General features: G+C 31.7%; 4 protein-coding genes across 5 annotated transcripts in view; 1 reads left to right on the top strand and 3 right to left on the bottom strand.

Moving 5' to 3' along the window:
• Positions 1-22,332, bottom strand: part of LOC134706645 (sepiapterin reductase-like) — a 345,856-nt gene that overhangs the window by 159,330 nt on the left and 164,194 nt on the right. The gene's annotated exons all lie outside the window — the stretch shown is intronic.
• On the bottom strand, positions 2,295-21,772 carry LOC134706640 (uncharacterized). Of its 2 annotated transcripts, none has more exons than XM_063565755.1 (2): positions 21,665-21,772; positions 2,295-2,945 (listed from the first exon to the last, which is right to left on the bottom strand). In XM_063565755.1, exons 1-2 carry the CDS (start codon positions 21,686-21,688, stop codon positions 2,463-2,465), a joined length of 507 nt encoding a protein of 168 aa, XP_063421825.1. In that variant the 5' UTR covers positions 21,689-21,772; the 3' UTR covers positions 2,295-2,462. The 2 variants fall into 2 exon arrangements, with proteins under 2 accessions (XP_063421825.1, XP_063421826.1); XM_063565756.1 differs by lacking the exon at positions 21,665-21,772 and adding an exon at positions 3,153-3,270.
• LOC134706639 (uncharacterized) lies at positions 9,342-19,361 on the bottom strand. The gene is made up of 4 exons (XM_063565754.1): positions 19,030-19,361; positions 17,152-17,382; positions 15,620-15,761; positions 9,342-11,770 (listed from the first exon to the last, which is right to left on the bottom strand). The coding sequence occupies exons 1-4, from the start codon at positions 19,317-19,319 to the stop codon at positions 11,015-11,017; spliced, it is 1,419 nt and encodes a 472-aa protein (XP_063421824.1). The 5' UTR covers positions 19,320-19,361; the 3' UTR covers positions 9,342-11,014.
• The window catches only part of LOC134708593 (MAM and LDL-receptor class A domain-containing protein 1-like), a 30,491-nt gene continuing 27,807 nt past the window's right edge, over positions 19,649-22,332 (top strand). The window contains exon 1 of the mRNA XM_063569242.1: positions 19,649-19,657. The gene's annotated coding sequence lies outside the window, so the exon portion shown is untranslated. The remainder of the gene's footprint in view (positions 19,658-22,332) is intronic.

The raw sequence follows: 22,332 nt of genomic DNA on the forward strand, positions 1-22,332 counted from the left end.
AGTTATCTTTCACATTTTGTTGATAAACATGATTTTGTGTATCCTTTAATTTATCATTGCTTTCAGTAATATTGTCAGATAATTTATCCAATTCATTTTCAATCTTGTCCACAATAAATTTTGTGACTTTATTCCTTACTTGTACCAGTAAATCTTCACTATTATCCCTATGACTATTTAAATTTCCAGATTCTGATTTTTCATTACGCAGGGAAGAGTTATTTTGATTTTCTTCCAATATAATAATTTTCCTATTCATTGTTTTTATGGTTTGTTCTAACTCTAAATTTCGGGCTTCAATTTGGTGAAGATAATCAAGAAGCTTGGTTTTCTCTTTAAGTTTTTCATTCACTGACAACTCTTTTAATTTCAGACTTTCTTCTTTTTTCTTTAATTTTAGTTCTAATTGACGCAATTCTTTCTGTTTCAACACACTATTTTCATTATCCTTATCTTGATTTTCTTTAGATTTATCAGTAATGTTTTTGTCTACACAGACTAAAGTTGGACGAGGTGAACTAACCTTCTTTACTGAAGTTTCAATATTCAAATGCAAATTTTCAGAATTTTGACTATGTGTTGCTTCACATCCTAGACATATTTTATTTTCTTTTCCCATACATTTTATGTGATAAGATTGATCACAGAATTCACAAATTTGTTCATCAGTATTTAACAACTCTAAACATAAGGCACAAGACCTTGGAAATTCCTCCAATAAAAGAGATTGAGCAAAAGTTACTTTGGGTATTACTTGATCTTTATCTATATGTTTTACTGAAGTATCGGATTCTATTCCATTTCCTTCTAAAAAAGATTCTTCATTAATCATGTTGACCAAAGGTAAGTTGATACTATCACATACTTGAGTATGAGTGGGAGAATTCACAGATAATACTTGCTTATCATCTATGGAGTCTATATCACAAATTGAACATATATAATGGTTTGTATCAGAATTATTCTCTAAAATGTTAATCATTTCACTTTTTAGTTTTTCGCAATTATAGTGTATCCAATGTTCACCCCTATTACACCAGACACTTCTAGATAAGCAATTTCTAGTACATTTAGGGCATACTTTAGGGTCCTTAATGTCATTACTACCAGCGGCAGCATTTGTAACAGCTTTAGATTGACTAATCTTTGTATTATCCACTACAACTGACGGATTATGACCGTTATTAATTGATGATAATAAAAAATCACATTGCTCTTTAATTTTGGTGTTGAGATGTTTATAGTCTACATCATTACTCATATGCGATGCAATTTTAGAAAATTCATCTATGAATGACATAAATTGTTTCCCATTCACTTCAATACGACATGTTGTATTAAAAATGTTCACCCTATATAATTGCTTTGACGGATTACTAACGTCAGCAAATGAAATTGACCTCTCAGATAATTTCTTTGATAAATCGAACCTTTCATGTACTGTTAGTTTTAAACTTTGGTTTGAGCTAAAATACTGGTCGAAGCATGTATTGAATTGCAAAAATGCAGCCGATGAAAACTGTATGATTAAATTCCCCCTTTTCAAAGTTGCTTGAATATCAATGTCTCTATTTGCAGCTTCCTTAATTTTATTCAAAGTTCTTTTCTCATTTAATACATAATTCTTAGTAGTTTGAATACTCTTGCTGGGTGTATATATTTTAGTTGGAACTAATTCTCTACTTGACCTTCTCGACATTTTGAATTTACTGTTGGTTGTATCTACTCAAAAACAAGTGATTTGGAAAAAATGTTTAAATAAAACAATTGTCTTTCTTAAAACTGTTCACTATATATTAAAAGTGTTCTATGTTTAAAAGGTAAAAGGACTGTTAATTAAAAACTTCTTTAAAATTTCTTCATAAAACCAAGATGGCGACTATGAATCGGCTATTTCTTTGTCTCGTGTATCTCATTTTCTTTCGAGAAATGGCAGTAAATGTATTTTCACTTTGCTAAAACATCATTCAGGGTTCTCATTGGCAATACAGGAAATAAAAGTTCACATTAAAACACTATCAAGTCTGTAAAAATCTGTAAAATCTGTAAAACTGGCTCTCAATAAATTACACAACCACCACCTTCAACCACCACACTATAAGAATGTCAAAAGTAAATACGTGTTGACAAAAAAAAAGAAAGCACGTGTAAGTATAGTCATTCAAATTAGTCATGGGGAAATTGGCCGCCTACTCGTTTGTAAACCCACACGAAACAGTTTACAACATTAAAAACATTTAAAAACTAAAATGTTTAATGGTGATTTGTACATTATTATATACTCAACGATAATGAATACTTAAATTTCAATTTATTTCAATTGTACTTTTGATATCGGCCGTCATGGAATGACTGATGATGGAAACCAGCTACCATATTTTAAATGTGTACTGTCTAATTGACTTACTAATGCAATAACGTAGACAAAAAGCTACATAAAGGTCAAAGCTAAATGACTATTCCTAATAAGGTCTGTCTAGTGAACCTTTTAAGTTTATGAAGGGAGCAATCGGTGCCAATGCTTTAGTGACTTGATGGCTTTTTGCTTTTCCAGTTATACACCAAGTAACAAAATGTTCACAATTACTAGTGAGAATATTATAAATAACACGCATTTCCTTCTGTAGTTTCAACAGCTTGTATGCACGATTTACCGTCTCACTTCTGTCTAATCGTCCATACCTATAACGGATCAATATGATTTGGTCAAATTCGAAAGGCAGAATTTCCTCCTTAATTTCTGCCGGAAAGCCTGACGTTTTCTCACCAGTGAAGTGTACTACTTTATACGTCTGATTTTCTGGATACACATCTACAACTACGGCATGATGCGAATATAGCCCTCGTTTGTATTTGACATGGTCGCCCTTGTTTAGCTGGTGTATATTGTAGACTCGTTGATTGCTTGTTTTAAAGAAATGGTATGCGCCAATCAGTACTCCAGCCTGAAAAGTAGAATGAAATATTCAATCCAATACAATATATTTCACATATTATCGGCATTATGTGTTATGTTAGCAGCTGGGAATAGTATATCTAATATATATGTTCCTGGTTAGCAGCTATAAAAACATTTTAAAAAAATGGAAAATTTTATGCATCGGTTCTACATATACAACAAAATATATTTGATGAAGAAAATAAAAACATACCCCTGTCACAACTGCTGCCATTATCGACAGTATAAAACCTGCTAACTTTCTCTGGCATAAGGCCTATTTCTTTGGTAAATGCATGTCAGTATGATGTATACTCACGGGTAGTAACCTCGTCATATCGAGGAGCGTTTAGTACAGCCCCAGCAGGCACTCAACGTTGATTCAACGTTGAAACAAGGTTGTTTCTCAACGTTGAAACAATGTCAAATTTATGTTTGATTTTGAAAATTGGAATTAACGTTGTCATTTCAACGTTGAAGTTTCAACATCCATTCAACGTTGATTCAAGGTTGAATAGTAGTTGAAAGTATAATAATGAAATTTATAATAAAGCTACAAACACCACATTTTTTACCTGCTTTCCAAATGTTTGCTGTTGTTTGATGGTAAACAGGCAGTACGGGTGTACATGGTTTTTTTAATGTTTTTCCGTCTCACCAATACACATATGAACAAAATAGATAAGTTAAATGAAAGACCTCTAAATAAATACATCAACTGTTACTTTAAACAACATTTGTTGCTTGTACAAAGTCAAAAATCTAGACCATAAATGTCATATCTTAAAATCCTGTTGGCAGAAGGAATAGCTGAAATGATTGTGTGTGTCCAATTGTATTTAACGATAACTATAGACATAATTATCTATTTAATTTATAAGTGAACAACTATCATTTTTGATATATTCTTACTTGTAGTTTTTCTTGTTGTGAATAGCTATAAAAAGACAAATCATTCAATAAATTTGCACAGTTTGCATAAAAACTAAGACATGCACTTTATTCCCTGACACCACAGAAAGGAAAGAAGATGTTGAACAATTCTCACAAGTTCAAAGTAGTTTTTATTAAACGACCAACCAATGTTATTAAACTCTTCTTGAAAGTAGTATATATATCTAGGAAGAGTGAAGACATTATTAGATCCAATGTGTGTTCAGGATGATCGCAATATTTACGAAAATAAGAAGATGCTGCATGACTGCTAACCAGACAACTACATGTATCCACAAAAAACAAAGGTCCTTGATTATATATACATATATGCTATATAAATTACCCTCCAATAAACCATTACATTAATACTTATTTACTCAGGAACAATAATATCAAAAATAGTAATACAATGATATTTCTTTTGATACAAGATTTATTCTATAAATTCATTTGTTATATTTGTCTCTTTTTGTCCTAATTGCATGCCATCATTCTTCTACCACCTCGGGATCTTTCAGGGGTAGATTTTAAGCAGGAGAGGTCTTTATCAGATATGTATTTCCAAGTGACATCTTTTTACTCTTGCAGTATATTTAAACTCTGGAAAAAATCAGATTATATATATATAATAAATATAAATTGTATGTCCTGAAAAGATATTTTAAATTTGAACCACTTTCAATTTGTTTCTAGAAGCATTGAAAATAAATAAAACCATACTGACGAGGCACATATTGTAATAAAATAATCATTAATAAAAATATATACATTAATGTTTACTATTAGCAGTTTTTTGTTAATGAAGAAGCTTCAACCTGAGTTTTGTAAGACTGCTGGTTTCACTGGTATGTTATTGATAACAATGAAAACACTTTACCTAAGTAAGACGTTTTTTTTTTTATTGATGACTGCACAATTCCATTAACATAAAATAAAGGGCTTTACTAGAATAGCTTAGATATAAAGACAAACATAATATGGTATGTAAGGTAAACAAAATTAAAATAAACAAAAGAATAATCTTTGAACACAAATGGTATATAGCTATACAGACAAAAAACCTACCTTTCATGATTTTAAAGACTGAAATTCCCAAAACTGAATTCTAACTTTGCTCCACTTGATGCCTTTTAGCCATTGATCTGTTTGACAAGCTTCTGTAAAATAAATAATACATGTTCATGATATCAGATAATGGACTACTATAACATTCAAAACCAGGTTACATACACATTTATGTAAACATGCATTTCTCATATTACACAGTGTTAGAGATCACCTGAAGATCAGTAAAGGCTCAGACTGACTTGTTTTTGTGAAAATAAAACAATAAAAATATCAATTTTCCATGATTGTCCAGTTGAAATTCATTGTTTAATATGATCGTCAAAAAGTATGTGGTTTACCAAGCCTTCAAGTTAAATTAAAAGAATCGCATATATATAGTATAAAGTAAACATGTTGGGAAATTTACCTGAGCAAAATAATGTAAACACTTGCTTATCCCCCCTTTTTCTTTTATGAATCTTTAAGCATAATAATTGTTACAATCTTTGCCTAAACTTTAAAATGAAACGAAAGATGCTTTCCACATTAAATGCTCTAAGAAATAGTATAGTTGGAGGAAATTATATATGATGGCCCTTCCATGTGTTCTGATCTGTTTTCAATGTTGACGTTATTATTTTCTCTAATTGTGCAATATGATACCAATATTCAGAGTTTCTAAACACAATTCATAAATATAACAAACCGTGATAGCCACATGCAAACATCTACATACCATAAATATACGTGATAAACGGGAAGTTTCTCTTTCGACTTCGTCCTTTGTTATTCTTTTTCAAATACAGGAAAGGTGCGTGTTTGAATAATGCGCATGGCCAATCTAACTTCCTGTTCAAATCCCGCGAAAATATGAATGAAAGAAATCGCGATCATTGTTGATAATCAACTATTTTAAATTTCTTTACATGTTATCTTTATGTTCAAATTAAAGTTATGTGAAATGAAATAAATAAATTATATTTCTTATTCCCTAGAAATTTAGATTAAACGACTTACCCCCCCCCCCCTTTTTTCTCATACCGTCACGGTGACTCAAGTTGAAATAGTGACCAATAGTTAGTACTATACTGTTTTGTGAAACCCAAAACTCTTTTTCATTCTTTTCTTTATAAATATATACTTCTACAGTTATGCATATATTGCCTTCTGATAATGATTTTTTTTATATAGGCTACTATATGAGTAAATACGTTAACGTTGATTCAATGTTGAACCAACGTTCCAATTACAACGTTGAAATGGTCAACGTTAATTCACCTATCGCCGCCCCGCCCATAATAATTTATCGACCAATGAAATCGCAGATGCGCTCACGTATTTTTGTTGCTACAACAAGACTCAGACAAACAATGACGTCTGCCTGAAATTGTCTGAGTGTACAGTTTGGTCAATTATGGTAAAGCGCTGTTGTTACGGTGTTTGTAACACCGACAGTCGGTACGAGGATCGACTTCAGGACGGTGTACGTTTTTTGCCATTTCCGAAGAAGTCAAACAACTTAGAAAAGTGTCTGAAATGGATAAAGGCCTGCGGAAGACCGCACTCACAGTTCAATGTAGTCCAAATAATTATGACGTCTTGAAAGGCTATTATATTTTTTTTCCTTGACGCCTTAGTCAGGCGTCATAGAAAAAAATTATAATAGCCTTTCAAGACGTCATAATTATTTGGACTAAGTTCAATGTTGAACGGATAACGAGAGCAACTTACATTTGTTCAAAGGTATACTGAAACAAATCAAATACTTTAAATTGAAAGGATTCAACAGTATTCTTGTTTTAAATATAACCATTGATCAAAAATTGATGTCTTAGACCCCAAAACACAGCCTGTGACAGTCCATACCCCCCCCTTTTTTTGGTGTGCCTAAAGTCATAACATAAGTCATGCACAAACACGACCGACACATTAACTTTACACGAATATACATAAAAATAAATAAATTGTCAAGAGAATGGTTTCAAATATGTAAATGTAAGCATTTATTATACAGTAACAAAGTCCTTCCAACTGTCCAATGTATTTTCCAACCATGTTTAAGTTATCATCTTTGTATCTTCCTCCACTGTTTGGAAAACTTTTGTGTACACTACACATATTTAATTATGCCTTGCATACACAAGAGAGGGTAAGTCAATTAACAAAAGGAATTACTTGATTCATGAATTTTTGAAAGCTATCTCTTTGCATAGAAGTATGTTCCTTTAGGATAAGGGGAACTGCCCTCACTTCTAGGTATACTTTCTTTCTTTTGCCCAAACTTTTGGTCTTTGTCTCGTAATATATTGAAAACCCTTTTTCTAGGAGCCGTGCTGGCGAAATTTTTCAGATATTTGGACTTAGTTTTTTTTTCTGGTGGGACAATTGGATTATTTAAGCTGGAAAGAAGTGTTCTTCGTCCTGGGGGTAGAATATTATGCATATATTTCCTGTGTTTGAGGGAGATATAAAGATTTGTTAACCCAAAAAAAATCATATTTCACGAGGGCATATGACTTTTCGAGGGTGAACTTATCTTCATATCTCCAACAGTCGAGGGAAATGAATGTTTTATTTGACTGCCATTACTTTTTTTACTTCTGAACTTTAGATATTATATATGCACAGTTGTTTTCTTATCTGTTTTGCTTTAAAACCACATACACAATGATAATCAGTACTTAAAAGTGCACTATTTATTTACTCTTTTCTATTTGTTTTTTTTTTTAAACAAAATTACTATGTTATCTTTAAAACAAACACGATCAAAATATATTTCTATTATTGAAACATTTGCCATGGCAAACATCGCACAAGGCAATCCCAACGTTCAGTGCAGTAATAATTAGGCCATAGAAATGAAAGATATTTGTGAAATACACATTGTGATGAACAACTAATTGTCTAATTGGCACTTGAAGCAGTTTGACCCAAGGTTCCATGTTGAAGGTTTTACTATTACCTATAACTGTTTATGTTATATACTTTTGGTCCTTGATGGAGATTTTTCATTGATAATGAAAGAAAAATGTGTAAAAAGTCTGAACTGCATTTATGATCTGATAGAGTTCATTACAAGTTTAAATCATTAACGATTAAAAAATGTCTCATACATGTATTTTTGTATAAGTCTTTTTTTATACTGACTCATCCTACTGAATTGACAACAGGTTAATACGGTAACTTTGTTATCAGAAAGACATAAAACCCTGTAAAAATTACATGTGTCAGAAAGACCCTCACTAGAACGCACATATTCTAGGTACACACACATTTTATGATGTTGATTAATTGATTTAAAACAAATCTAAGCTGCTGTTTTATAATTTAACTGATAATCCTTCCAGTAAATACAGTGTACAATATTTTAGGTTCTCTATTTCAGCATTTTGTTAACAAAAATGGGCCAACAGAAGAATATCCCGACCCGATACCATTTGATGGACGAACTCCAAAACCAGCAAGAAAAGTCCTCACCAAAAGAGTGATTGAAACCCCAAAAGCTGCACCAAACAGACAAGTGAAAAGAAAATTGATCTACAGGTAGATGCAAATTTTATGAAAATATGTCCCTTATAAATATAATAATTGGTCATAAATATGTAACCCATAAAAACCTTTTTTTTTTTCCCGTCATTCATTTTTATCAATACTGAACTATACAGTGACTTTATCCATAAACCAAAATATAAAGCATTACAGGTTATGATTGTTTTTAAAAGGTGACATACATCTGGACTACATGTAACATCCATTTGTTTCCTTGTTTTCTTGCTTAACATTTGTCATTTCGGGGCCTTTTACAGCTGATTATGTGGTATGAACTTTGCTTGTTGTTGATGGCTATACAGTGACCTACAGTCGTTAATTTTCTGTGTCATTTGGTTTCATGTACAGAGTTGTCTCATTGGAAATCAAACAAGATATTCCTATTTTATATCTTAAGTCTGGACAAGTCAATATTTCAAGAAACTATTAACAGTAACAACAAACCCTAATTTATTTTAAATTAGAGCAGAAGTAAAAAGCAAATGCAGAAATATATGACACACTAGCTTTGCTTAAGAAATTACTGTAAATAAAATAATATACAGGTACCTTTATCAATATTCATTATTTTTTTATGAAATGGCCCTCTCCTATTTCAAAGGTCTTTTACATATATCTTTCTTTTTTAATTAGAAATCGCTTAAGATAATTTCACAAATTCGAGTTGTCTCCCTTTGACTAATTGTTTCTTGTTATTTCAGTGAAACATCAGAAATTCAAACAACAGAAATAACACCAGATTCCAACAAAGAAAATATGTCACCAGATTTTAACAAAGAAAACACTGTTGCTATACAAACAGAAGGAGGATGTAAGTTGAAATGTGTGCCTAAGACTGATATTTGTACAGCAGAGGATGAAAATGATTACAAAAACAGTCCTTTTCAGGACTACTAAACTTTCTCAAAAAGATGTTTTCATTTGTTGATGGTTCAATTTTTTGGTACACAAATGATAAATGACATAACACAAAGTTTGTGATCAGTACTGTTTATTAATACAGTTGTTAGTATGCAAGGTGATTCAATAATATAAAATTGTGAGTTGAAATGGGGTATGCGTCAGAAAGACCACAATCCAACCAAGAAGCAGAAAACAGCATGTACAACAAACAAACACATTTTAATTTTGTTAAAAAAATCAATCTTGGTATAAAATAAGTGCTCTTTTATTGTCGACCTTGTATTAAACTTTGAAATAGTAGATTATTTTTTTTTAAAGTTTTCTCTAAATTTATTTATTGATATATCACTTTCAGAATTGAATTACTTTTAAGGTGGAACCTAACACTATTACTAAAATTGATTTGGCTCGTTTAATTTTCACAAAATTTTGACAAAGTATTAACTTTGATCATCAATTGACAAAAATATAAAATTTCTAAAAATTTGAACCAACCATTTTACCAGAAATTTACACTGTTTACATAGCAGTTTGACAGACAGTAATTTTGATCATTGAGAAGCTTAATGTTTCCTTAACAATGCAAGTTAATTAAAACGTTTAGCTGATTTTACAGAGTTTTCTCCCTGCAGTGTTTGGTATGCTGAAAATTTTGATAAAGTAATAATCGTACAAATTAAAAAGAATGTTCTACATGAAGTCAGCAAGAGGAGGGATTCTTAAAAAATGTCCAAGGCTTAAAAATAAGAAGGGGTTCTTTGACAAACCATTTATATGTACTATACATGTATATACCAAAATGACACCAATTTAGGTGTCCACCAACACTTGGACTTAAATTAATTTGGCTCGTTTAATTTTCATAAATTTGTTTACAAAATATTTATTTTGATCCTTTGAAAAAAATATAAAAATTTCAAAAAACTTGAACCAATCTCTTGAGAAAAAAATTGTAAGAGATATAGTAGTTTGACAAACACTATTTCTGATAATTAAAAAGCTTTATATTTCATTAACAATGCAAGGTGATTAAAACATCTAGGTGATATCACAGATTTAATCCCCTGAACTTAAATAAGTGTTAGGTACAACTTTAACTTCCAATATAATAATTAAAAATTATGCTTTTAACATCCTGCAAACAGTTTTTTTTTCCTTGTCAAATTTTCGAACTTCTTGCGTTTCCCCTAGCTAAGACATAGGGTTAAATATTTTGCCCCATCACACACTTTTCTTTTTATAGAAATATTTAAATGATCATTTACAAAATATAAGCAAACTGAAGATTTCTTTTCTTACAATTTGTGACCCAAATAATACAAAAGCCAAATATATAAGGTAAAAGTCTGAAAAATCCTTTCCCTGCCATTTCCTTAACATCAAATATCTTGATAAGGAGTTCTTTGCATTAAACCTATAAAATTTTCCAATTATATATTTATTCCTAAAGTAATGCTTTTCTGATTCATTTTATCATTTATATAAGTTGTACATTTTTTTTATTTCACCTAAAACATTGTAATATATAAATAAGAATGTGATATGAATGCCAATGACACAACTAGTATTCTTATAAATGATTTTTTTTGTCAAACATGAAATGAATTAACCTGCAAGAAACTTCTTACACACTGAATAAAATTATAAATGTACATGATCAAAATAAAAGTCTGCAAGCTTATTAAGAATGTTTTGCATTACAGCTTTGTCTGGATAAATTCTTTCAATATGGATGTCCTTCTTTGTATAGACTACAAAATCACAAAACTGAGAACCTGTTACAAGTAATTGACCTTGTACCTGAATAAAATAATCATGACTGATTTTTAATTTCGGTCCATTTTCAGACAACTCTAAACAAAAGTCTGCACCCTGCATTGCGTCAGTGATTAGGTTATCTCTTTGGCTAAATGGACATTTAATTTCCATAATTCCAGTTACACCATTGTCACATATTTTGGCATCTGGAGTAGCACCAATAAAAGGGTACCTCGGGTTAACTACAAACCCACAATCATGAACATGATGGCCAGAAGTTTGAACATATGAGTTTCTAGCTTTTATTTCATTGTTTCTTCCATATGATGTTGCTTTACTAGTGAAAGGCTTTGGCTTCATTATGGAAAGAATGAACTTGTCATTAATTGCAGCTTTTCTTTTGACAATTCTATGAAAGTTTGATGCTGTTATTCTCTTTTCTCTTTCCTTGAACCACTTTTCACATTGAGCTTGTTCTCTGGTCTGTTCTTCTATAATGTTTACTTCATCATTTGAAATGGTGTCTATCAAAGTGTTGTATTTTTCTGATAAAACAGATTGACCATTTTCTTTCGGAAAAACTAAATCTCCACAAACAGTTTCCACTGGAACTATCTCTCTCTGTGAATAAAAGTCTGCCTAAAAAGAAAGGGGATTGTTAAAATTTTAATATTTAAGGAAATAATTGAAATTATTTTACTGTTTATGGAGAAATAACATAAAAAAATGGTGCACACTGGTTTTTGTCTAGCCTTATGATCATAAGATAGTATCCAGAAGTAAATTTAAAAAAAATAAAATTCCATTTTTTTCCGTATTTTACTTATAAATGGACTTAGTTTTTTCCGCAGGGAAACATTACATTCACTCTGTGGTTAGAGTTTTTAGAATTTTAATAACATTCTTAAACTATACTTGATTTGTACCAAACTTGGACAGAAGCTTGTTTATGATCATAAAATAGTATCCAGAAGTAAATTTTGTAAAAAAATAAATCCATTTTTTCTGTATTCTACTCTTAAATGGACTTAGTTTTTCTGCGGGGAAACATTACATTCACTCTGGTTAAAGTTTTTAAAAAATTAATAACTTTCTTAAACTATCCTTGGTTTGTACCAAAATTGGCCAGAAGCTTATTTATGATCATAAGATAGTATCCAGAAGTAAATTTTGTAAAAAGATAACTCCATTTTTTCTGTACTTTAATATTAAATGGACTTAGATTTTCTTACAGTTAACATTACATACAGTCTAGATCTGCAGTTAAAGTTTTCAAAACATTTATTAGTTTCATTAACTATCCTAGATTTTTACCAAACTTGGACAGAAGCTTCTTACAATCATAAGATAGTATCAAGAGGAATATTTTCATTGATTTTTTGCCTCATTTTTGTTGAGCCTGAGATTAATAGTAAAAATAGGCGAGACACTGGGTTCTGCGGAACCCTTACAATTTTTTTTATTTTTAAGTCTGCACCACAATATTTAATGTTATTACTAATTGACAGATAAAATATATCAGTTTTTTCTGATAATTTAATTCTAAATTCTCTTTTATACTGGAGTAAAACATGAAATAAAGTTGACGACATCAGGCTCACATCAATAAATTTTGTCTATGAACTGATAGACAAAACAACGTCATCAAATCAATTTTTTTCTGATCTGTTTGAAACTAAAAAAAATCAGATTCCAACTTTTTTTTTTTCTTTAACAAACATATATTTAAAAGTCACAAGAATCTAATGATATTTTTTATATTTCAGGGGCTGACCCAATTGATATTCTGTCTCTAACAGTGCAAAAGGAGATTTTGGAGAGAGACCTTGCAAGAAAAATATTGGATAATGAAAAGCTAACATTGAATAATGCATCCAGGAAATCCCAGAAAATATTTCAAGTTCAACAGAGGGAAAGGTCAATTTTTTCAGCTGAAAACTTTACTAAAGATGACAAAATGTTGAGATACTACAGTGGCTTTAACAATACTGAATTTAATGCAGTTTTTAAGTTTTTAGTGCCAGATTCATCAAATTATCCCTTAAAAATGTCAAAGAATATGAAGATAAAGATAAAAATCAAGGACCAGTTTTTTTTTACATTATGTAAATTGAGAAATAATTTGGACTTTACAGATTTGGGATACAGATTTCAAATATCTACACAAGACTGTAGTTCACTTTTTTGTGACTGGATAAATTTCATGTACTTAAGGTTTGGAGCAGTATGTACTTGGCCGCCACGTGACATGATTATTAAAAATATGCCTGAAAATTATAAAAGGGATTTTCCTAATACTTTGGCAATAATTGATGGTACAGAAATCAAAATACAGAAGCCTTCTTCTCTGCATGCACAGTCACAGTCATATTCAAATTACAAGTCTACAAACACTTTAAAAGCTTTGGTAGCAGTTGATCCTAGAGGGTCACTTTTATTTACTTCATGTTTATTTTCTGGTGCTATATCAGACAAAGATATATTTGAACAATCGGGATTAAAGAAGATGTTACAAAACTTAGTACAGCATGGTCATATCAAGGAAGGTGATGGTATTATGGCAGACAAGGGTTTTAATATTCATAAAGAAGTTGAAGATTGCAAACTGAAGTTAAACATCCCACCTTTTGCTAATGCTGGATTACAAATGACTCAAGCAGATGCACTTTTAACAAAGAAGATTGCTGCACATCGCGTACATGTTGAGCGTACTATAGGTTCTGTGAAGAAGTTTAAAATAGTTGGACAAAAAGTACCTTTATCTTTGTTTGGACGTGTTAACCAGATTTGGAATGTATGTTGTTTTTTAACAACTTTTCAAAAACCAATTATTCGTCGAAAATAATTACATGTATTTAAGTACAATGAACATGTGTCTGTTTTTTGTTCATATTTTCAATTAAGGGCATACAATACAGTTTTGGTCCTATATTTACAAGTTGATGAAAATATGCATCTAGGCTATTGTTTACCTGATCATAAAATCAAATATGTTATAAAAAATATACCTTCATGTGGTACTTTTTGAGTAAAATGAGGTAGAAATATTGTATACTCAAAATACAGAATTCTAGCCGTATTTTCTTTTTCAAAAGAAAGACAAAACTTTAACATTTTTGTTTTATAAGATAAACCCAAATTGTTTTTTGTTAAATTATCGATAATTTCTGTATTTATAAGTATCCTAAAAAATTATGCAATTTTTATTCAGAAATAACTCATATTTATCAAATGTTAATGAATTGAGAAAGAAAAACACCATTTTTTGCTGTATGTTTGTCAAAATTAAAAAAAATCCACTATTTACAGTTTTATAAATCCTTGCAAAATGGAACAAATCGCCGTTTTAAAAAAAAGGGGTCCATGAACTTGTTTTTAAGATAAATCAGTTTGAATGATAAAAATCAGTTTTTCCAGACAAGTCATAGTTTGACGTCGCAAAAATAACAATTTACATTAAAAACCTTATTACCTCCCCTGTAACTGTATCGTATGCCCTTATCTTAGAATTTAGCTAATTCATTTACTTTAAATTCAGAACATAAGGATTTCATATTCAGGATCAGGACCCCTCCTGTCCTCCCTCATTAGCATATTGCATTAAACATTTAAGTATAGTATGCACTAGTTCAACCAATAACTTGAAACAAAAGACATGTACAGCTTACAAGTATTTAATACTCAGTCACAGTGGCGGATCCAGAGGGGGGTTTCTGGGGTCAGTTAGATTCAGCATATCAAAGAACCCCAGAACTTAATTTTTGTTGAAGATTAGTTTTCGACCCTAATTTGGACCAACTTGAAAACTTGATAACAATGGTTCATAATTAAAAATCTAAATACATGTTTTGATGCAGCATTTCAAATAACTACCAAACATTTTATTTGTGTTAAAATCAAACCAAGTTTAGTTTTCCACCCTTTGGACCTTAATGTAAACCAATATGAAAATTGGACCCAAAATTATAAATCTGAATACACAGTTGGATTCAGCTTATAAAAGAACCCCAAGAATTCTATTTTTTTTTAAAATCACACCAAGTTTAGTTTTGGGCCCTTTGGACCTTAATGTAAACCAATATGGAAATTGGACCCAAAATTAGAAATCTAAATACACAGTTAGATTTAGCATACAAAAGAACCCCAAGTATTCAATTTTTGAAGAAATCAAACTAAGTTTAATTTTGGACCCTTTGGACCTTAATGTAGGCCAATTTGATAACAGTACCTAAATTAAACTTTTAGATACACAGTTAGATTCAGTATAATAAAAAATACCTGGAATTCAATTTTTTTTTAAGTTTAATTTTGGACCCTTTGGGCCGTAATGTAGACCAATTCATCAATATGGTACTTATATTTAACCTTTAGGTACACAGTCAGACTCAGCATATTAAAGAACCCAAATAATAAAATTCTTAATAAAATCGAACAAGTTTATATACAAATTATTAGAAAAGTATTGTTTATAATTTGAATTTAACTTACTTGAGTACTTAATGCACTTCCAAGTGGAAAGGGTCCATAACTTGTGTCCTGCATGACTGGTGTGTTGTGTGCTAGATAGCTGATGGGATAACCTTTTAAGCTGTTCAGATATGAAATGTCTGATTCTTTTACTTGGATCTTCCTGCAATCATAGACATTATTTTATAAATATTACTTATTGTACTTCGAACAAATAATTAAAGACATTGTTAATTAGACTTACATGTACATTTAGGAGCACATCTATGGCATTTAGAGGAGCAGTATTAAACCTACTAAATAATAATATGATTAGACTTAAGAGAAGGTAATCAAGTTACACTGTATTTTTTTTGTTGAAAATGCAACATATATATATATATATGACCTGAAAGACAATGATATCACATACTGTACAGTGCCATTACAGCTTTTCTATAAAAGCCTGCAAAGCAAACCTTTGATTATTTATTAATACCTTATAATTGTAAATTTCTTAATACACAGAAACAATATGCAGAACAAGGTAAATAAGCTATGTGCAGTATGAGAAGAACTGCATCATCGTTATGTTAAAATGTATTTACAATGCTTAGTCTTTTTGATACTTATGTTAGTAGCATATTAATGTATGGGTGTGAAATATGGGGAGTACACAAATCTCCTATGATAGAAAAGGTCCATTTGGACTTCTGCAAAATGATATTGGGTGTCAAAAGAAAGACCTAAAACGTGATGGTTTATTTTGAATTAGGTAGATTTCCACTGCAGTATGAGCGTGACTATAGAATACTTAAATTTTGGTTCAAAATTTTGAATGGTGACAATTGTATATTATTTAGGTCTTGTTATAAAAAAGTTGTGTGAAATTGTTCAAAATGTTTGAATTGGGCAACATATGTAAAAAGATTGATATTTAGTCTTGTTATGAATAATTTGTGGAATAATCAGTGGTTTAGGAGTAATAGAGGATGAATTTCATTTTATTCTTCAATGTAGTAGATATACTGACTGGCGAAAAAAATATACGAAAAGTATTCCTGGTCTAGGCAATCAACTTTTAAATTAATAGTTTCGACTTGATCTGAGTTTTTTGATAATGATTTGATTTTTGGTGTTTTCACACCACTTTTAAGCACCACATTTAGGCTATTTCATGGCGGCAAATTTTATTGTTGGAGGAAGCCGGAGTGACCAGAGAAAAGCACAAACCTTCAAAGTTCAATAGGAATACTGACAATCATAGTCAATTTGATTTGAGTCATGTGCACCGGTATGAGCGGGTTTCAAACTCACAACCTCAGTGTTGACTGGCTAGTGATTACAGGAGTTACTATTTAAACAACTCAGCCACTGATGCCCCTTTTGTGATAATGAGCATTGTGTATAAGTTGTACATAATATTTGGTTGATGCTAACTTAAGTAAGAGAAAGGAAACGATAAAAGAGGGTGGACAAAGGTACACTTAGTTCGCCCTTTGCATAGTGGGTAGTCATTAAAACAATATGTAAACTTCACACTACATGTACATTTCTTATTACTTTGCTCTTACCTATTGTCAATCAATGAATTTTTCAATGGCTTTCTTTTTCTGTCCATCTTTGGTTTGACAATAATCATGCTTGGAGCAGGAACAGCTTTAATCTCTTTCCCACGTGGCTTTCCCCATTGCTGTGGTAAACTAGTGCAGCATAATTCTGCAGGTGGCTCTGTAAGACCCATCATTTGCCATTGAACTAATCCTTGTATTAAGCCCACAATATGGGAACAGCATCCACTCAGACTGTAATAAAATACAGAAACATGAAATGTGTTATTTTCATGCCAAATATATAAATACATGTACAAGTATAACATGTACAAGGGGCAAGGTTGACAAAAAATAGGTCAATACTAGTATTTACCATGCCAGTGGTAAATACCAGGAAATATTGGTGAGTACTGGTTGCAGATTTAAATTTTTTGTGGTCGATTCTATAAAAACCACTCTCTACTTAGTCAATAATTGTCAATGTCAGTAATAAAATAATGAAAGTGTTCAAGTCATTTAATGCATTTATTTTAAATTCATAATTATAAACATTGATTTAAATTGATACATTAGTACATAATACTAAAGTAAAAGATAGTAACTGTTTCGTCCCTGCCAAGGGTACTCATCAGGTGGCTTTTTAAAGGCTACCACTACAGTTTTCTTTTCCTTTATTTTTTTTCTCTTTTATTCTTTTTTTCTTATTATATTCTCTTTTTTCTGATTCAAATATTTGTATACCAATATATTATGTATATTTAAGGGGATATATATATACATGTATACATACATTTGTATAACATAATTAAGGGATGATCTTGGTTAAGCATGAAATTTGATTGTTTACCTTTACAAGGGTATAAGGGTCCACATGCATGTACCCTCAACAGTCCCCACCCCCAAACAAAAAATAAAGGTTCCAAAATTTGAAATCTGGGCACCAAAACATAATTTATCTAATAAATTTTTATAAATCTGTTCGAACCTTTCCAAAGGGGATCAAAAGATACATGTACATAACTGTTACAGGAAGTATATCATGTACATGTATATTGAGCCTACATTTTTTTTGTACATCATTATAATATATGGTATACATGTGAAGATCTTGAACAAAATATATACATATTATATTTCTTAGTGCATATTCTCGTCTGTGTATTTCCTATTACTCTCCCTAGTTTGTAAGCTCAAAAATAGCCTACATTGTACACGTACCTACCCTAAAGTTTATTTTTTTATTTTTCAAGAGGCATTTCACACTGTTCAAGTCAAAATGTCTCTCCAATAAACACGATGGACTCAATGTTAAACGAAAAAAGATGGGGGGGGGGGGGGGGGGGGGGGGTAATCCTTCCCTGCCCTATATTTTCCAAAGAAGTAACAGGAAACATGCATATACACATGTAACTTGGTTTTGGCCTCTCAGGATAAATTAATACAGAAAAGGGGAGCTTTATACTAATTAAAAAGATATATATATATAGCCACACACCCAACACTACCCCTAAAAAATAAATGGTATTTCCCTTACAATAGACAAAACCATTGCCATGCATACATATATATGCAATGTTTTTGTATGGCACTGTATAAAAATCACAAAGAAGTGGGACAGTTCCCCTTATCCTAAAGGAACATACTTCTTTTGTGGAAAAAAGAGACTTGACAGAATATTTTTGTAATGTCAGATATACAACTAACAACGGAACCGCTGTACCCTTGCTGTCAATCCAGGGGTGCGTCTATATTGGCGAAATCTCAAAGTACATAGTTACAGACATAGCCATGTAGTAAAAAAAGGGGGGCGTTACGTTTTATGGTTGAGAGGATTACATGGATTATGATTACAACTGAATCGACATGCAGATAAAATTAATGATTGAAAAATAAACGTACCCTGCAGTGCATGAACAGTTGGAAAGTTCTATCTGTCCTCCATTAACATCGATCTCAACACTGTGTGGTATCTCGTTCTTTCGTTGACTTCTATGACATTTTGCGGAGATGTTTACTGTCTGCTCAACGACTTGTTTCAACATTTTCACATTATGAATATATCCCTCGCTGAAATATTTGAAACCAGTCTGCTTGCATTTCAAAGAAATTTCACAATTAAGATACCCCAACTGGAAATTGTTTGGCAGATCAGACAAACTTGCCGCACGATAAGGCTTGGCGGTCGCCATCTTTTTCGCTTTGTTTGTCTGAGTCTCCGTGACAATAGCTAATTAGCATAAATGGGCGGAGCATAACCCAATATGGGCGATAGGTGAATTCAACGTTGAATGTTGGTTTATTCCTTAACGTTGAAAATGTTACGTTGTTTCAACGTTGAATATACGTTGATCACATTTCAACCTCATTTCAACGTTTATTAAACGTTGAGTGCCTGCTGGGGCGATTATGTCATAGTTTGGATAAGTTTGACATGACGGTGTATAGTGTTGTTTATGACAATCAATGCCAAAATGTAAACATTGGGATATTTGTAAAAAGAGCTTTTGACCATATTAGATTCAAGCTGGTAAGTATTTTTGTATATAGTTGAATGATATGTTAGTACATCAAAAGTTGTATCATATAGTGCCAAATCCTTTAACACAGAACAGCTTACGTATGTCAAAAAGTTGCTGTCTGGTTTCTCGTGCATAAAACATTATTATTCGCTTTCTGTCTGTCATATCACATATCTCTATATGTGATATAAAACTGACGTCAACTTTTTCGAAAAATACCTACTTTTGCGCACTATTCAAAATTACTCAAAAAACTGTGTCATGGTTTCGTTCATGATCGATCATGTTCGACATGATTCAGCCGGTTATGGGATTCTAGTCATGTATAATGGAGAATAACGACCAAAATAAACAAGTCATTTGAAACACAAAAGGACATATGAACGCACATACAATGTATTAAAGTCGATGCAATGAGACAACTATTCGCCCGAGATCAAATGACCTAGATGTAAGCAACTATATGTCACCACAAAGCATTCAACAATGGGCAAAACCATACCTTTTAGCAAGTTATTAATTTTAAAAGGCTGCGACAAAATTAAATGTAGAAGAATTAAAATGAAAAAAGCAACAGCCTGATTTCTGTCCAAACAATACAAAACTAGAAAAAACGTTATCCTGAATATTCAAAATTAAATTTTGCTGTTTCCAGCAAAGCAAGCCAACAGTTTTGCCAAAATCAATTCTTTAAATTTCAATTCTTTATTTTTTCAATGATATTAACAATGTAGGCCTACCACTCCATACATAATACTAGATCTCAGGAGCTTTTTCAGATATTATCGAAACTTTATTGCATAAAAAGTAAAATATTTGAATAACACACCATGCATTTGGGTGTCGCATCGCTTGAGAAACGAAACTATATCACGCAATAAATAAATTAATAATACGCGTAAAAAGTGTACAACACAAAATTTAAAAAAAAGAAGGAAAAGGTTTTAAAAAATTTAAAAAAAAGAAGGAAAAGGTTTTAAAATTTTTTTTAAAAAGAAGGAAAAGCTGAAGACCTGTTGGTGACCTTCTGCTGTTGGTTTTTTTATTTGGTCGGGTTGTTGTCTCTTTGACACATTCCCCATTTCCATTCTCAATTTTATAACTTGTCAAATATCCTACATAAGTAACACATACACTTGTTTTTGAAATTTACAAAAATACTTATGTATACATAAACACATTCTGTATATAATTCGTCTAAATAACAGGACATCAATGTTAGATCTGAGAATTTGCGGAAGCACATTTTTGTACTGCCATGGCTGGGATTCAAACTCATGTTACTGAGATATCGTGGCATCGCCTTGCACTATGCCCGGCGCGCTAGACCACTCGACCATCTAGGCTCGGCAAAAATCAAGTATTCGGTAGCCTAGTGTTACCTTTCCTCGTCACTTTTTATTTAGCGTCGTAACACAGTACATGAGGTATAATGTCAACTTCCAAGCAAGGACCGAATCTCATAAAGTCGGCAATCAAATGGTAAACGCAGGACTTCGGGAAAGTTCGGAGAGCCGACAAACTTGCTTCGGAAGTTTGTATAAGGCATGTTGATGGAATATTACAGATCAGCTGAATTATCTATTATATCGTAGAGGATCTAAACAAATTAATGTCTCGTTCTGTTCGCAAAGAATTTAAGGCAATCAGAAAATGTTCAGCAAAATCTGGTAATGTCGAGTAATGATATATCACAGATTTATAAATATTTTAGAAAAACATACATTTAGTTATGTTTATACAAATGTGTTTTCATGCTTTTAATTAATATTATAAAGTTATAAATTATTTATTTATGAACATCTTCAATAAAAAAAAATTGACTGTACTCAGTGTATTTTTAATGCTTGATATTGTGATAAATCATTTATAATTATATAAGCTTATTTATTCTCTACTAACATGACTAACATGACTAATCACATCAATGAACAGTTTTATTCAGTGCCGGGTAAATAGCAAATTTGCTATTTTGTCGGTGCCGGTCAAATAGCCACTACCAAAAAAGTACTTACAGTAACAGGAAGAGCGAACGCCATCGTTCTGAGCTTAGAGTGCTGCTTTCTAAAAAAAGGAGGTCGAAAAACAGTCTTGTTATCCTTGACGTCATACTAGTATCACACTGATTCGCGCTACTAATACCGCAGTCCCACTAGGCCACGATCGCACTGACAATCTGTGAAAAAAAATGAGAAGCGTGGCCAACTTTGAACATGTTCAAAACAATCGTGGAACGGTCGTGCCGAAATCAGGTCGTAGAAGAAGCGAAATAAAAGCGCACTAAGGTCGAAGTAAGATCGCAAAGGTCGCTGTACCATCGTAGCAAGACTTAGAGCGTAGCGAAAGCATGATTCTATTCGGAGAGACTGCACTACGATTTCACGGCGACGTTATTACGACCTCACTACGACCATCACGCTCTCACCGCGACCCAACTACGCTTCCACTACGACTATACCACGTTTACACCACACTGTTCAAGACCACACCATTAGAGCGTTTGTTTCACTGTTTGAATGGTTTAACACTAGTAATTTGTGGGGCTCTTTATAGCTTGATTTTCGGTGTGAGCTAAGGCTACGTTTTAAAGGCCGTACCTTCGCCTATAATGGTTTACTTTTATAAATCGTTACTTGGATGGAGAGTTGTCTCATTGGAACTCATACCACATCTTCCTATATCT

The sequence above is a fragment of the Mytilus trossulus genome, chromosome 2, assembly GCF_036588685.1.
Source record: "Mytilus trossulus isolate FHL-02 chromosome 2, PNRI_Mtr1.1.1.hap1, whole genome shotgun sequence".
Classification (NCBI taxonomy): Eukaryota; Metazoa; Mollusca; class Bivalvia; order Mytilida; family Mytilidae; genus Mytilus; species Mytilus trossulus.

Excerpts from the sequence above, each read along its gene's own strand:
- LOC134706639 (XM_063565754.1), bottom strand. The coding sequence starts at position 19,319 with ATGGCGACCGCCAAGCCTTATCGTGCGGCAAGTTTGTCTGATCTGCCA. Across the intron at positions 17,383-19,029 it reads AACTGTTCATGCACTGCAGG|TCTGAGTGGATGCTGTTCCC; the intron begins GTACGTTTATTT and ends ATTTTATTACAG. Across the intron at positions 15,762-17,151 it reads AATTCATTGATTGACAATAG|GAAGATCCAAGTAAAAGAAT; the intron begins GTAAGAGCAAAG and ends CTATGATTGCAG.
- LOC134706640 (XM_063565755.1), bottom strand. The coding sequence starts at position 21,688 with ATGGCGTTCGCTCTTCCTGTTACT. Across the intron at positions 2,946-21,664 it reads CGTTCGCTCTTCCTGTTACT|GCTGGAGTACTGATTGGCGC; the intron begins GTAAGTACTTTT and ends TCTACTTTTCAG.